The sequence below is a fragment of the Artemia franciscana genome, chromosome 9 (assembly GCF_032884065.1).
Source record: "Artemia franciscana chromosome 9, ASM3288406v1, whole genome shotgun sequence".
Classification (NCBI taxonomy): Eukaryota; Metazoa; Arthropoda; class Branchiopoda; order Anostraca; family Artemiidae; genus Artemia; species Artemia franciscana.
Window position 1 is genome coordinate 6,009,775 of NC_088871.1, and position 18,358 is coordinate 6,028,132.

Consider the following 18,358-nt stretch of genomic DNA (forward strand, 5'->3'; position numbering starts at 1 on the left):
ATGACATAACATCAACAACGACATTAAAACAAAAATACTATCACAGGACAAATTAAGGTTTACAAACATAAGCTCTGCTACCCATGATTACTCATGATTACAACAAATGATTTTGAATTAGTTTAAACAGGGAGACTTCTTGCAATATCTGAGGGTTCCCAAGGATCTAATTGTAAAAGGTCTGTCCTAATGGGTCCCCTCCCCTAATGTGCAAATAGCCTATATACCCCAAACTCAATGCACTTTCCATTAAACAATTCTTCTCTCCCAGCACTTGTTACCGTTGCAGTTCTTTGTTTGCCGTTAGTCAGCACTGTTCAGCACAGTTCAGCACTGTTTTCAGTTCCTTGTTAGCCGTTAGTCAGCACTGTTCAGCACAGCTCAGCACTGTTTGCAGTTCCTTGTTTGCCGTTAGTCAGCACTGTTCAGCACTGTTTGCAGCTCCTTGTTAGCCGTTAGTCAGCACTGTTCAGCACTGTTTGCAGTTCCTTGTTTGCCATTAGTCAGCACTGTTCAGCACAGTTCAGCACTGTTTGCAGTTCCTTGTTTGCCGTTAGTTTTCTAAGATTTCAGGGAAACTAGATGTCACCTTTTAGTTTTCTGTCGCTTATTCGGATTGCTTATGCAAGCTCTACAAGTTATGGCAGCTATACCTCTACTGGTAATTTCCCAAATTGTTAGAAATTAGGTTTATTACACCAGTAAAAAAGAAAGGCAACAAGCAAGATTAGCCAGCTAACAGACAAAACTACATAACTACATATGGAGTCTTTGTCACTAAAAACTGAATTTCCGATTTTTCTTAACTTCTTAGATATATATGGCTGTATAAGTTTCTACTTTACAAACCCAAACAATCTGATTTGATTTTCATGTCAGTTTTTCTAAGATTTCAGGGAAACTAGATGTCGCCTTTTAGTTTTCTGTCGCTGATTCGGATTGCTTATGCAAGCTCTACAAGTTATGGCAGTTATACCTCTACTGGTAATTTCCCAAATTGTTAGAAATTAGGTTTTATTACACCAGTAAAAAAGAAAGGCAACAAGCAAGATTAGCCAGCTAACAGACAAAACTACATAACTACATATGGAGTCTTTGTCACTAAAATCTGAATTTCCGATTTTTCTTAACTTCTTAGATATATATGGCTGTATAAGTATCTACTTTACAAATCCAAACAATCTGATTTGATTTTCATGTCCTTAGAACTTTAAAGCCTAAATATATAATTTAATTAAGAGCATTATATGACACTAACAGCGAATCTTTTGGATACTTACTCTTCATTGATGAAGCAAAATCGTCGTTCAAGAGCCAATTAGCCACAGCGGCCATATCTGAAGGCAATGGATGCCCAACACAGGTATACACAGTTTCTTCAGTCGCTTCAGGGAACGCCATGGAAGTGGCTTGGAGAATATTCAGTACTCGCCGCATATCACCTCCACTCAATGCTAATAATGCTTTTCTTCCACTCTCGGTCACATTTACCCTGTTTAAAAAAATATATTAATTTTAAAATATATATAGTTTAATAATATATTAGTTTAAATTTAAAAACATATAAGTTAAATAAAAAATATATAGTGATTCAAAGTTGTCAGCTATTCTACTCAATATATCTTCACTGCATCTACCCTCCTTACCATCTTGCCCTCCTTACTAGTGTTGCTACCCTGGGTTGTAAAAAGGGTTCATGTTTAGGGGGAGAGCGTGCTACTCACGAAACATAGGACCCCAATTGGTATTTTTCACCCTTCCATGTTAGTGCAACTTCTGGCTTTCTGGGAAGGACACGTGCCTCTGTCCCATCCATGGATCCACCCCTGAGGCTAAATAGCTAATCTTCTAGGTAGAATATATCCTCTAGGTAAAATTTGATTGATTAGAAGCCATTATTTTTTTAAACTACTAAGCAATAATTCATTTGTATAAAAATAACCAAACAATAACATTAAAAAGCATTACAATGCTGGTCTAAAAAAAAACCTTAGTATTGGACATAACACTAAACCCCTTAACCAGATATATATTCTTATTTTATGATATTTGTAATATCAAAAGCTTGTATACAATACATAACACATAGACATTGGACATAACACATAGACATAGACATAGACATTTTTTATTTTCATCCAAAACGTATAAATTAAACAAAGAATTTATCATTAACGGCCACTCTTAAGACTTGTGGCTTAACAGGGTTTAGCCACACTAAACCCCTTAACCAGATATATATTCTTATTTTATGATATTTGTAATATCAAAAGCTTTTATACAATAAGGATGTTATAATAAATTGACATACAGCAAACTTATTCACCATAATTTATTTGTACTTATATTACAGTTTCAAACATATATGAATTGTAAAGAACTATAAAAAGCTACAATTTCAGTAAATGTCTTTGTGAGTAAAATTCACAAGAAATCTGTTCCCTTAAAAAGATTTAAAGCCTTACTTTCACCCTCCTGTCGAGTCAGGAGTTACGATGAATTATGAAACTGCAAGATAGGATCGATTTATTTTTAGTTGACGGTTTGTGACACAGTTTAGTTGACAGTTTGTAGGATATTTATACTGTTGAATCCGTTTCAGGTATTAATTAAATTAAAAAAAACAAGTTTTTTCAACTGAAAATAAAGGAGCAACATTAAAACTTAAAACAAACAGAAATTATTATGAATATGAGGGGGGATCCCCTCCTGAATACATCTCTCTTCACCCTAAAGTTTATTAGTACTTCAAAAAAAGCTTCTTGTTGTTCTCGCTAAAAAAAAAACCCTTTTGTTTCAGGAGTAGTTCTTACAGAATTGGAATAAAATTTAAACTTTAGCGGAACGAGAGAGGTGTTGAGGTGGAGAATACTCCCTCATATACGTAATATTTAGTGTTCATTTTAAGTTTTAATGTTGCTCCTTACTTTCAGTTGAAAAAACTTGTTTCTTTATTTAATTTCTTAACGTTTTAAAAATAATACCTGAAAATCTGGCAACCTTCAACTCAACGGATTTATCCCTCTCCCCAGGAAAATATCTTCTAGACAGTTCAATTCCGGTGAAAAATTTTCCCTGGACAATTACCCTTAACATCTAAACGCAACAAAGAGAATTGAATCGACAAACATAAAGCAAGACGTATACATAGAATTTCGTATAGGAATTCTGGCAAATTCCCCCAGTGTAAAATTTACCCTGAGAGGTTCACCTCCTGGAAAATTCTCCCCAGCAGAAAATTCGTCACTCTCTCCTGCATTTGGAAAATATATGCATACTTCCAAATAACAAAACACTATACATAAACAATGGACAGATTTTACAGCTTATAGACCTTTCCGCAGGGGCTCTAGGAGGTAATGTTATCTCCATGTTATCTCAACTATGATGAACAAAATGGCTACCTCAAAGTTTTGATCGGACGATTTTGGGAGAAAAGGGGTGCGGGAGGTGGTCTAGTTGCCCTCCAGTCTTTATGGTCACTTAAAAAGGACACTAGAGCTTCTAATTTCCGTTTGAATAAACCCTCTACAGATATTCTAGGACCACTGGATAGAAACAATAACGCCGGGAAAAACAAAGCATAAAAAAATAAGCACGCATCCGTGATCTTTCTTCTGGAATTTTTTATTTTTACAAAATTCCACATTTTTGAAGATTGATGATAGAAACCCCTATATCTGATTGTGTTATTGATTCTGATTCTTCATTATCTGATTCTGATAATGATTATTTGACTTTTGGAGGGTGTATCCCCCTTTTCAAAAGTCAGGAGACTTTTCTCAGGCTCGTAGGCTTTGATGGGTAACACAAAATTTAATGAAACTTGTATATTTGAATTGAAACAGTTCGTGGTAACGAACTGTAAGTAGGGAGCGTTCCGGCTCAATAGTGGCCAAAACTCTAAGAAAATTTCAGAATTTTGATAACAATTGATACATCAAAGAATTGCACTTTTATGCTGATTTCAAATATATATGATTCATCATGTTTAATTTTACCCATAAGAAATTACGAGCCTGAGAAAATTTGCCTTTTTCGAAAAAAGGGGTAGACACCCTAAAAAGTCATAAAATCTTAATGAAAATCCCACCATCAGATTCAGCGGATTAAAGAACCTTACTGTAGTAGAGGTTTCAAGTTTCTATCTGCAAAATATGGAATTTTGTATTTTTGCCAGCAGGAACATCACGGATGCCCTTTTATTTGTTATTTTTTTCCCAGGGGTGATCGTATCTATCCAGCGGTCCTAGAATGTCGCAGGAGGGGTCATTCGAGCGGAAACTCAAAACCTAGTGCCATTTTTAAGTGAACAAGAAATTTGAGAGCGATTAGGCCCCTCCCACGCTCATTTTACCCGACATCACCGGATTAAAATTTTGAGGTAGCCATTTTATTCAGCGATAAGTGAAAGGGAGATTTTTATGGTGGGGTGGGGGTCGAGAGGAGGGAGTTACATGGGAGGATCTTTCCATGGAGGAATTTTTCATGGGAGAAGAAAATTTTCCATGAAGAGGGTGCCAGATTTCCCAGCATTATTTAAAAAAACGCTCAGAAATCAAATAAAAAGCAAGTTTTATTTCAACTGAAAGTAAGGATCAACATTAAAATTTTAAAACGAAAAGGAATTATTACGTATATGAGGGAGTTTGCCTCCTCATCAATACCTCACTCTTTACGCTTCGAAGTTTATTCGAAAAAAATGCGAAGTTTAGCGTAAAGAGCAAGGCATTGACGAGGGGGCAAACCATTCATAAACGTAATAATTCCTGTTCGTTTTAAGTTTCAATGTTGCACCATACTTTCAATGGAAAAAATTTGTTTTTTTATTTAATCAGCATAGTAAGTCGATTCTTTTGATACATCTATCAAAGGAATTGGTGTCAAAATTCCGTTTTTTAGACTTTAGATTAATATTGAGCCGCATCGTTCCTTACTTACAGTTCGTTAGCATGATCTGTTTAATAAGCATACATTTTTTGAGTGAGCCAAAGTCCTGGGTATAACTATTCCTACCATTCATACATTATTGAGCTGATGACCCTAAGACCAAACCAAAGGAGTAAAACTTGGAGAAGACAGGTCAAAGGCCAGTAGGATAAAACAGAAGAGAAGAACAGTCAAAAGTAATGATGAGGTACAGATAATATTGATGTAGTTTTTATTGTTGAGTCACACAGCTCCACTTAAAGTCGTGTTCAACAATTTCAGCAACTAAAGCGATGATTATGCCAAATAGGCAAAAAATGATTGGTTAGTCATAGCAGATGTGCGAGTGCAGTAATGAACTTGCTTGTAAAAAGCTGACAGGTTGTTTTTTTTTTTATGATAATATTCTAGTCAGAATCCTGAGAAGCATTAAGCTATCCAAATTTCCTTTTTTTAAGTCACACAAATATTACGCCTGTGCACAGCAAGGTGTCCTCAGTGTTGGAAAAGAGAAAGAATTCAAATCACATCAATTTAATAGAAAAGGGAAATAATTAATGATCCCCTTTAATTAGTGATTTATTTAATCGTTTCTTTATTTTGATATTTCTTTGGCTTCTTGAATTATTTTTCTTTGGTTTCTTAACTAATCCCCGTCTTTATCTTTTTCTTACTACTAGGCTTAGACCTGTCGTTTTCAAGATCTGCTTTTCTGGTTTAATAATAAGAATAACCAACGTTGTGGCTTGGAAAGAGAAGAGAAGCGTCCAGTTTCATCTACCAATATTGTGACAGCACCAAAATAGTTGAATATACATAAAACCCAAGAAATACTTCGAAAAAATAAAATAAAACAATTTAAAAAAATCATAAAAAGCATGGTCCGCGAAGTTTGGTTTTAGCCTTATAAAAATTACATTATTTTAAAAGACCGAACTTTAACTATACAGTTAGAACAAGAAGAAGATGAAAACAGCCAGAAATACACTTTTCTCAATTTTTTTGAAAATTTTGGAATTTTTTCAAATTCCACAACTGTTCTGACCCTTCCCCAACCCAAACTGGAACAGCTTCAGAATTTGAAGTTCTTACTTTACCTTATATTGGAGATTTCAGGTTTCTAAATATTAGCTAATAAAACTTTTAAAGAAATTAAAGAATTATTTGTATATTTTCTAAAAAAAAAAGAAATTGATATTTGGTTAGGAATAAAGTTAAGAATAAACTTTTTATTTTTACAAACAGAATAGGCCAATCTTTAAACAAAGTTAGATTAATCATATCAGAAAAAAAACTCAGTATTTTGGATACTATGATTTACCTCGGTATGCAAAGCATGCAGCTCATAAGCCACATTGGGAGCGTAAGTGGGCCACAACGGTGGCCTCAAACTGTGTCAACGGACAGTTTTAAAAAACAAACAATTATAACGAACTTCAAGTGTTGGCTTTTGAGCTTTTGTTTTACGAAGAAAAAATAAAAAAGCTTTATAATATTTATTTTATTTTTTACATGAGAGTAAACAGAGACATTTTTGGGTCTCTGGGATTAATTTTTATATTCGAAAATAAATATATAAACATACTTCTATTGATAAATTTGTCAGAGCTTATTTAAAGTTGTCTACTTTTATGTGCTTGTGAAATTACAAAGATTTTTTTTTTTAATTTATCAAGTGACACAAAAGAGGTAGTGAAATTTATGAGTTGCTTTTACCAAACACCAAAGCAAATTATAACTTAAACCTGACAAAAATACTTTAGAAAATTTCACATTTTAATGTCAAGTTCTTTGTTTTAGACATCTAGCAATATAAAAAAAGAAAAAAACACACTTTCAATTATATAATATTATAATATACAGGCGGCCCTCTGCTTTGAAATATAATTGACTCCTGAACTGTGACCCATCTCAAAACATTCAATAGTAGAAGCAGAGGAGGGGGGGGAGAGAAAACACATGTACCAAAAAAAAGGGTGCTGAAGTATGTTTATATATTAATATGTATATACAATCAAGTTAATTAGACAAGTTTATAATCTTTTAAGTGCTTTCTTTAAATACTTGTCAAGAATTTGTTGAACATCGCCTTTTTTTTCAATTTTTCGTTAATATTTCTGCAATGCATTGTTTTTTTTCAATCTCTTTGCGCACTTGAGATACTAGTTTTGATTGGCATTGCACTCTTCCATGACATTCACAAAAATGATTAATATTAAAATTCGTTCTGGTCTTTTACTGCCAAAGTCTCCCTGCCCTTCCTCACTTTCATTATGGATTAAACAAAACTTCCTAATACTTGCACAATAAAATAATCATCTGACAAAGGTTTAAAATGAGATTCTATCAGCTCATTAGTATTTTCTATGTTGACGTCAAATTTCAGTTCATTCAGCAGACTACTATTTCATCTGTGATAGTTCTCCGTATTATTCCTGAATTAAATAAAAAAAAACAAGTTTTTTTAAATGAAAGTAAGGAGCGACATTAAAACTTAAAACGAACAGAAACTACTCCGTATATGAAAGGGGCTTCTCCTCCTCGACACCCCGCTCCTTACACTAAAGTTTTTTATTGTTTTAAAAAGTAGAGTTGCGAGAAAGAATCAAACTTTAGCGCAAGGAGCGGGGTGTCGAGGAGGAAAAGCCCCTTTCATATACGGAGTAATATCTGATCGTTTTAAGTTTTAATGTCGCTCCTTACTTTCATTTAAAAAAACTTGTTTTTTTTTTATTTAATTTCTGGAAGTTTTTTAATTAATGCATGTCTGATTTTGGCTCTCCGTACATAAATTGTTAAAATGAAATTTGCATATCAATTCTTTTTTTGGCTAAATGGCTTTCTCTTAGTTTTAATCAGACGATTTTGAGAAATAAGGGGTGGGGAAGGAGGTCTTGTTGCCCTCCAATTTTTCGGTTACTTAAAAAGGCAACTAGATCTTTTATTTTTAAAGAACGTTTTTATTAGTAAAAAAAAATACGTAACTTAAGAATTAACTTACGTAACAAACTTTTATATTCTTATATTTTTGATTATATATATGAGGGGGTTGGTCCCCTCGTTAATACCTCGCTCTTCACACTAAATCTTGTTTTATCCCAATTCTTTAAGAATGACCCCTGAATCAGAAAGGCCGTAGAATAAATAGTTGAAATTTTTAAAAAAAATTTTAGCATAAAAAGTGAAGTGTTTATCTCCTCCTAAATACCTCGCTCTTTATGCTAAAGTATTTTTAGAACCCCTCATATGCGTAATAATCTCTGTTCCTTTTTAAGTTTTAGTGCTTCTCCTTACTTTCAATTGAAAAAAACTTTTTCATGTTTATATTTTCATTGTTTTTTTTATAGTAATGCTAGAAAGTCCTGCGCCCTTTTCATTGAATTTCTCTTCCCCCATGAAATATTCCTCCAAGGAAAGATCCTCCCATATAGCCCCCTCCCCTGAACCCCACACCCAAACCAAAAAAATCCCCCTGATAACGTCGGTACACTTCCCAGTAACCATTACTGTATGTAAACATTGGTCAAAGTTTGTAACTTGCAGCCCCTCCCCCAGGGACTGTGGGGGGTAATTCATCCCCAAAGACATAGTTATTATGGTTTTCGACTATGCGGAAAAAAATGGCTATCTCAAAATTTTGATCCGTTGACTTTGGGAAAAAAATGAGCGTGGGAGGGGGCCTAGGTGCCCTCCAATTTTTTTGGTCACTTAAAAAGGGCACTAGAACTTTTCATTTCCGTTAGAATGAGCCCTCTTGCAACACTCTAGGACCACTTGGTCGATACGATGACCCCTGGAAAAAAAACAAAAAAAAAAAAAACAAATAAACACGCACCCGTGATCTGTCTTCTGGCAAAAATACGAAATTCCACATTTTTGTAGATTGGACCTTGAAATTTTTTCTATAGGGTTCTCTGATACGCTGAATGCGATGGTGTAATTTTCGTTAAGATCCTATGACTTTTAGGGGGTGTTACCCCCTATTTTCCAAAATAAGACAAATTTTCTCAGGCTCGTAACTTTTGATGACAAAGACTAAATTTGATTAAACTTATATATTTGAAATCAGCATAAAAATCCGATTCTTTTGATATATCTTTTAGCATCGAAATTCCGTTTTTTAGAGTTTCGTTTACTATTGAGCCGGGTCGCTCCTTACTACAGTTCGTTACCACGAACTGTTTGATTATATTTATTCTTGAAAAAAAATTACATTAAAAGTCACATTCTTAGAAATGTTCGAAATAATCCATAAAAGAGGGGACTCTGTTCAATAAATCACACACAATGCAGAATCTCAACTGTTAGCCCTTAAGCCTTAAGCCAGTCTTAGCCCTTAGCCCCTTGACGCATATCATAACCTTATGCTTTAATCGACATACTTTAATATAACCCATACTTTAATCGAGCAAAAAACTCTTCAACTAGAAAATTTCGATATCCCTTGATGTTACTAAGATTTTACTAAGATACTAATTTTACTAAGATATTTGGAAATTGAATTTTATCCTCGTCCAAGGTTAGGTTCCAATCAAATAAATTTCTAATCACGTGCATAGTACCAGCAGCCAACATTAAAGCTGTTTCTTGGAGCAGTAGAGGTTATATGGATATTGTCTTTAGTTTGAGGATAGAAAACACAATAAACTTTGAAAACAGAATTTTATACATAGAGAACAGAAAATGTTCAAAGTAGAATGGTCGAAAAACGATACTACCTGTTGCACGCAATGAGAAATCTAAACTGTTAGCCCTTCAGCCATAAGCCAGTTTTAGCCCCCAGAGGTCTTGAACCATATCATAGCAAAGTAATACCCAAGTCAAACATAAAGATGTTTTCAACTGGAAAATTTTGGGGTCTCTTAAGTTTTTACTGAACACGATTTTACTTTCCAAAAATTTAAGAAGTCTTTCAACTGGAAAATTTTGGGGTCTCTTAAGTGTTTACTGAACACGATTTTTCTTTCCAAAAATGTAAGAAATGACCAACAGTGAGAAGAAGAATAAGAAGAATAAAAATTGTAACACAGATAGGCAGAGGAAGGATATGGAAAACAGACTAAAAAAACACAAATGTATACCCATGTCTACTTGGCTGTTTAATTTTTTTAGTGTAAAAATTTAAAACTTGATCAATATGCGAAGTTTTAAAAAGGGTGCCCTGTTCCGGTTTGAATTCCTTAATATTTATGTTGAATCGGAAATCCAGTTACCCTTGTTTTCCCTGGTGCTACAAGTATATTGTCTCACCTTTCAGCATCGATAACATGATTCAATCGAGGAAGAATTTGATCTGGCTTTAGAGGACCAAATCGAAATCTCGTACATCGTGACTGAAGCGCTGGAATTATCTTACTCATATAGTTACAAATCAAGCAGAAACGAACATTTTCGGTGTACTTCTCAATGACTATAAAAAAAAGAAACATGAACAGTCTTATTAGATGAAGTCATAAACGAACCACATGAGTCACAAGAAAAACGTATTTTCAAGATTCCGATTGGGGCAATTTTGTTTTTTAAAATTCTCTGAACTAAAAATACCAAGAAAGGGCAATTTTCAAAATCTAGGAAGGGGAGGGGGAATCAAAGGGTTTTCAAAAACTATTGTTAAATACCAAGCAGAAACGAACATTTTCGGTGTACTTCCCAATGACTAAAAAAAAAAAAAAAAAAAAAAAAAAAAAAAAAAAAAAAAAAAAACATGAACAGTCTTATTAGATGAAGTCATAAACGACCCACATGAGTCACAAGAAAAGGTATTTTCAGAGGTCCGATTGGGGCAGTTTTGTTTTTTAAGATTCATTGAACTAAAAATACCCAGAAAGGGCAATTTTCAAAATCTAGAAAGGGGGGAGAAAAAGGTTTCAAAAACTATTGTTAAATATTGCTGGCTATAAAAATTCGTGGACACAGGGGTGATAAGTGGATTCCCATAAAGAATGATCTACAATAACCTCCAAAACGAAACAGAATACGAGGTGGTAAAAAAAGGAATAAGGAAGAAAATAAATACAAAGAGTACCTTATTAAGGCAAAACAAAAAAAAACAAAGTTAAATTAAAAGAATGTAAGACAACAAACAACAGATTACTGCCATATTTTTCCCTTTAACTAGACTGACATATATCGAGAAAAAAAAAAAAAAAAAAAAAAAAAAAAAAAACGCTACACGGCTCGCATCACGAGATATAGCTGTCACGAATACTGTCCAGTATTTTTTTTTTTTTTTTTTTTTTAGAATTACTTTGCACAAAAATCCATAAACAAAATACAAAGAAAATACACAGTGAAAAAAAGGGAAAAAGTGCACAAACGGAAAAACTAATGTTAATAGCCTACTAGAGGTTCTCCGATATGAGTTACAACCATATTCTTTTTAATCCTTTTACTATAGCCGACACTCATCGAAGTTAAAACAAGAAGAAAACTTAAGGCGTATGTTCCCTCATAAACAAGTGAATGTGTGACAAGGGTACAGCCATAACTGTCACCCAAATTACAAGACAATATAGCATCTAGACCTTTACTGAGACATAATTACGATATTTCTTTGATTTGTTTTGAAACCAGAAAATGTTTCTTTTTTCAACGATTTTTAGCTCATTTTCAACATGTTTTCAAGCTAAAAAGAAGGCAAAGAAAATTCCGAAGTACCAAAATTTAGAAATCATATAAGAAAATATTTCTCCTACGTTGGAAAAGACCACCAGACTGTAGAAAATACCATACCAAAAATCTGCACAAAGAACATGAATCATAACTCTATGTGGAATGAATATGGGTGTGGCAATAATTTTAGCTTAAAATTATATTATAAGTCAAAAATTATAGCAATAAGTCTTACTACAAACTAAGCAAAATCCCTGAAAAGTTGTAATATTTGTTTGTTTTTTTGTTAGATTTGATCAAATCGCTACGTAATTGAGTTTAGAGGTTTAAACGCAAATACAATGCGAGTAGGAAGGCCAAAAAAGAAAAACTTTGCAATTATTTCAAATGATGATTCTTTATTTTGACAAGGGATTACAACAATTCAAAAACCATAAAAAGAAAACCAAGAGTTTCAAGCTTAGTACATACCGTTGTTAGAAATCAGACTAGCTTCAAAAATCAAACATCTTTGAAAAGACCAGTATGAAAAGACACTAAATTGCGTAAAGAAAAAAAAATGGTAATTGCAAAAATATTTGTATATACTTTAACAAAGGATTACAACAATTCACAAACCTTTAATGTCTTACTTCAAACTAGAAATATCCCTGAAAAATTTAAAAATTAGTTTGTTTTTTTGTTAAATGAGATCAACTCGCTACGTGATTAAGCTTAGAGGTTTAAACGTAACCAGTTATATAATGGCAGTAGGAAGGCCCAGAAAGAAAAACTTTGCAATTATTACAAATGATGATTTACAGTTATTACAAATGATGATCAAATGAACGACGATACAAATGATATGGAGCCACTGAAGACTATATGGAATGGAGCCGTAAAAGTTGTTTTCAGCTTGCTTTAGCTATATCCCCTGACTGACGGTTCCATCTATACTCCGATACATGTCAGAACAGTCTTTCGTAAATACTTCAAATATGCATTATTTGGCTCGCACATTCAGCCTCCACAAACTCCATCCTAAAATCCATCTCACTGCGTCATTCAATGTTCTTCCTGTCACTCAAAATTATCAACTCTATTCCGCAACCCTAAATTCTGACTTGCTAAGAAAAAGGGTCTAGTCCTACCCCAGCTTCGTCCCGTCTACAAATTGAATTTTTTAACATTAATAAATAAATGAATGAATGTAATGACTCCAGAAATGTCCCAAGTGAAATAAAAGTTAGTCAGCGTTCTAACGCATGCTTAGTTACCAACAAAGTTGTAAGATCTACAGCTCTGTCAGGATTTCAACCAATCAAAATTATAGGTAGATTAAAAATACTAGTCTCCGGTAGCTAAACACCGTTGAAAATCACACAATAGACATCAGTAAATTTTAGCAGTGAAAATGGACTAAACGCACTTACTTCGTCTTAGCGCGTTTTGGGCGTCATTAGTCATGGCATCCGCTTCATCGAGGATGATCAGCTTAAACCCTTTTGAGAAGATAGTTCGTGTTGATGCAAAGCTCATAATAGGGCCACGTACAGTATTAATACCCCTGTCATCGGACGCATTCAATTCTAATACCTAGAATTAGTACATTAATGATTCAATTAACAAAAAGGGTACAACTTGACACTCAAATAATCCGGTGAGACCTAGCAGGGGCGTAATTTGCTATGGGGCGGGGGGAGGGCAACTGCCCCCTCCAAGACCCGGTTTGCCCCCCCCCGGCTGAAATTTAGTTTCTGCAAAAATCTAGTCAAAACTAAGACAAGCCTACATAATTCAAGTATCCAGAGAAACAGGTAATTTTTTCTTTAGTATATCTTTGCCTTTATGGTAATATATGGATTTGCCAAAAAGTTTTAATGAAAGCTCAAGTTTGAATTTTTCAAATCTAACTTAAAGAGATTTTACCAAATTATATTTACAGTTATTATTGATTAGCTTTTATCATTAGAATTTTATTATATTTTTAATAAAAATTTATATTTATTTTTACCTTTGTTCAGTTCCTTTCAAGTCTACACTGTTGTTGCTAGTCTTTTATATGTGTTGAATTTTGTCCGAATATACGCTTATTTAGTTGTGTATTTATTTTATTTCTTACAAAATTTCTTGTGCTATGCTGAGTCTCGTCTTAAATATTCAAATATGCTTAACTGACAAAAACAAAATTGACTTCGTCGAGTAAAGATGTCACCCCGAGTCATTACTGTAGATATTCAAAATAATAAAAGTGCAGACTTCCATATTGTCCCGTTGACATTACTGCCATCTAGAAGACATTCAGTACCACGTGCTTAAATTAACAATAATACTAATTTCAATGATTGATTGCAAGCAGGAACTCTAGATAACAGATGTTTTCGTACAAAGCTTACGAATTTGATGGAGTTATTCATAAGGTTTTCCGCGACCAATGTAGAAAAACACTTCCTCAGTAATGAGAAAATATATGGCTGATATAACTGAATATAAGAATAAGAAGAAAAATAAGAATAAAAAAAAGAAGCTACATTCACATCAGAATTAATCATAGCTATCTTAGGTCTACACAACCCAAACAGAAGGGAGGTGAGTACAGTTATGATGAATGTAAATAGGAACTCAATTACGGAAGTAATTTTTCTAATAACTGGGTTTATGACCTTAAAAGAAGAAGAAGAAGCAAAAACTAGACTTTCAACAGTTCTTATAGATTTGTGTCATATGCAGTCAATACATTTCGAAGCAATATTTCTTCGATACGATACGACAATATTCCGATACGATAATATTCCGATACGACATTTCTTGTGTTTGAATACAAAAATTTCAATTCGGCAATTTTCAGCACTTTCTCCAATTTTTATGAGAAGTGGAAATTTGCCAACTCAATAGCAATGAAGACACATGTAGATTTGATATAAGATTGAAATAAAGCCTGTATTCACGTGCATAACATTAAAGTACATGCAATTCAGTGACCATATTGAGGTACATTAAGCCAAATATTGAAATAAATTTTCCTCTGAAAATCACGCTTCAAAAACAGCAATGGAATTAGAGGTAACGCGTACCAAATTTTTTTTGAGACATGAGAGTTTTGAAAGTTTCGGAAATCTTTAAACGGAAATTAATGACAAATTAACAATAGTAATGACTTGACGACGAAATTCACTATATCAGGGGAATGGGAAATTATGAAAATTTCCTATTATAATAAAATTGGATACGATACGACAATATTCCGATACGATAATATTCCGATACGACATTTCTTGTGTTTGAATGGAACAATTTCAATTCGGTAATTTCCAGCACTTTCTCCAATTTTTATGAGAAGTGGAAATTTGCCAACTCAATAGCAATGAAGTCACATGCAGATTTGATATAAGATTGGAATAAAGCCTGTATTCAAGTACATAACATTAAAGTACATGCAATTCAGTGACCATATTGAGGTACATTAAGCCAAATATTGAAATAAATTTTCCTCTGAAAATCACGCTTCAAAAACAGGAATGGAATTAGAGGTAACACGTACCAAATGTTTTTGAGACATGCGAGTTTTGAAAGTTTCGGAAATCTTTAAACGGAAATTAATGACAACTGAACAATAGTAATGACTAGACGACGAAACTCGCTATATCAGGGGAATGGGAAATTATGAAAATTTCCTATTATAATAAAATTGGATATTTTATGATACACTTTTTAGATCCGGTGCTTACAGTAGGAACAACCATTACAAGATAATTGTGGTTGTCTTATAAACATTCGGCTGTTTTATATAAATTTTTGGCTATTTCATAGAATTTTTGACTCTTTCAAAATAATTTCGGCTGTCTAAAAATAAATTTGTCTTTTTCATAATATACTTTTTAAACTTGCTAAGTAGCATACAACAGAAAAAAACTAGGAAAATAACAATATTTGTCTACGGAAATTTTCGCTATTTCAAAAAAATATTTGGCCATTTACGTATTTCATAGGTTGCTTTCAAACTTTTAGTTACAGCAGGGAAAAAAACATAAGAAGATAATACTGGCCGTCACATGACAATTTACCTATTTTACAATAATACTTTGCCATTTCGTAATAAATCTGGTTATTTCATAATACCCTTTCTAAACTTAGTAAGCACATCAGGAAATAAAAACTAAGAAAACAATAATGGTTGTATTAAGAAACTTTCACTATTTTTTAATAATATTTAGCTACTACATAGTAAACTTAGTTACTTCATAAGTCACTTCATTACTTTGTAATACACCATGGAAAAAAAAATAGAAGATAATACTAGTCGTCAAATGAAAATTTAACTATTTTATAACAATTCTTGGCCATTCCTTAACAAATATGGCTATTTTATAATAGGTTCTTTAAACTTGGTCCTTACAGTAAGAACAACCGTAACAAGATAATAGTGGTTGTCTTTTAAACATTCGGCTGTTTTATATAAATACTTGGCTATTAAATAATAATTTTGACTCAATTAAAATTCGACTGTGTAAAAATAAATTTGTTAATTTAATGTTTTACAAAAAAAAATAAAAGTATAAAGAATTTCTTGATATGCATTTTTCTTTTACATATTCATGAGCTGGACGAAAATTTCTGAGGGCGGGTGTGACATTTTCTATTCGAAAAATCTTAGCTAGTCACGAGAATAACCAGCTTGTTTCAACATACCAATATATGTGTTAACACAAAAGACCAATAGTTTGTAGAAGGGTAAGTGCAATAATCTTTCGGACATTAAACTTACAATAATATGCAGTGAAATTTAAGGGGTGAAAAAACATCACTTTGCTGCTATGCAATATAAAAGTAGCTCTTAAAATGAAATTAACTATTTGACAAGCTAGTAGGATTTATAAGTGCTTAAATTATGCTTAACCGATTACTGCCAATCTATTTCAGCACTTCTTTCTCTATGAAGAGGACGAGAGAAATAAACGAAAACACAGATAGCCAAAGAGAGAGAAAGAGCGCGAAAGATGGATAAAGAGGCGGATGGAGAGAGATGATACTTTGGAAACAGATTGTTTCCCGATGCCTGTGAAATACTATTACTAACAACTCACCGCAGCACCAAGCCACCGGAGGCCAATAAAGCTATGCACGCTCCTCCTCCATCCCAATCTATTCAAAGCCTCCCTTTTTACACCCTCCCAGGAAGTTCCAATTTCCTTTAAATCTTTCTTTATGACGTCCTCCCACCCCGGACTTAGGACGACCTGCTTTCCATTTAACCCTAGACGGCAGCCCAAAGAGGACAATCTTCAGCAATCAGTCATCCTTCTTCCACAAAACGTGCCCTAGCCATCTAAACCTTTTTTTCATTACAGCCCTAGAAAGCACGATCAAACCAAACTTTTCGTACAGCCTACTGTTTGAAACACGGTCGTCAATCCGTAGCAATCCAGAACAATCCGTAGGCAATAAATGCCCCACGCAAGCAGAAAAAAGGAAATTAAATTAGAACTTGCTGCATTTTCGTTATGAATCTTGTCTTCAAATCAAAAGATGATAGAAAAATTAAACACACAAAATGAACATGCCAAGAAGGGGAGGTTTTTGAAACTGGTTTAAATCCCTTTCCCCTCAAGTAGTGACTAAAAATGGCCTTTGCCAAATTTTCATCCCCTCCCCTCCTATACAGAACATTTCATCCTCATCTTAAGCGTTCGAAGCGCGAGCGGCACAGAAATGCGATAAATGTAAAACACTTTTAGTTTTTAGTGATTTCTTAAATTTATGGATTTTAATGTGCTTGTATTAATTATTTTATCTAAATAAGAATTGCGAATTTATCTGTACAATATTTTTGTAGAATTATCATACATATAATTGTTCTAAACGAGAATTTATACGGAATTGAATCAAATTCTACAGTGAATTATGGATTTATTTTACAGTTATTTTTATTATTATTATTAATACTAGTAGTTATTATTTTTATGGATTTTAGTCTTTTAGAGGGTTACTATATATCGCATACTAATATAAATAGTAATTTATTTTGGCCCACCATACAAAAGAAAAAGAAAGATGAAAACCAAACGAAAGAAAAGGTGGAAGTACATGCATATATACTGAAAGGATCAAATTCACAAAAAAGTAGACAACATCTATTCTCGATAACGAAGTCCATCTGTAGAGACTCGGACAGAGATTCGAAGACTTTCTCAGAGGCAACATCTTCTTGGCACTTAGTAACATTTGAGGCGTGGGTATACCAAACCAATTTAGCAGGGTCGTACTTTAATATAAAGAGATAGCCCATAAAGAATTTAAAATACTTGCAAAATACCTCTCTCACTCTCTGCTCATCCTTTGTACTCATTTAAACCCTCAGAAGGAACAAACACACACACACACACACACACACACACACAAAACGTGGTAAACTAACAGACAAATACAGCTTATCCAGTACGACTTAGTCTGTCGAAATATACTTCAAAAAAATAAGTTACTCTAACCTGCACGGATGTTAACAATCTGATCACAGGTGCGTAGACGCGTGCTTCTCAAATCTGAACCCCAAGTAATACCCAGATAACAAGGTGAAGGGCTTGGGCTTATTTGACCTAATGGTAACATATGATGTAAAACTATTTTATACACAATAAACATGGAATAGAGGTTTTATAGAACTATTTATAGTGAAAAAAGAAATCACCAATGCAACAGCACAGACACAGAAACAAACACATAACCGAACAAAAAAATATAAACTATAAAAAATATTCAATATTAAATAATAAAGAATATATATATATATATATATATATATATATATATATATATATATATATATATATATATATATATA

At 33.2% G+C, this 18,358-nt stretch overlaps 2 protein-coding genes across 2 annotated transcripts in view; both read right to left on the reverse strand.

Moving 5' to 3' along the window:
• Positions 1–18,358, reverse strand: part of LOC136030933 (uncharacterized) — a 243,472-nt gene that overhangs the window by 49,514 nt on the left and 175,600 nt on the right. The gene's annotated exons all lie outside the window — the stretch shown is intronic.
• LOC136030931 (replication factor C subunit 5-like) overlaps positions 1–18,358 on the reverse strand; it is a 43,034-nt gene that overhangs the window by 8,245 nt on the left and 16,431 nt on the right. Inside the window, exons 4-6 of the mRNA XM_065710039.1 lie at positions 12,954–13,116; positions 10,180–10,339; positions 1,281–1,492 (exon numbers count right to left, since the gene is read on the reverse strand). Coding sequence (XP_065566111.1) covers positions 1,281–1,492; positions 10,180–10,339; positions 12,954–13,116 — 535 coding nt within the window. The remainder of the gene's footprint in view (positions 1–1,280; positions 1,493–10,179; positions 10,340–12,953; positions 13,117–18,358) is intronic.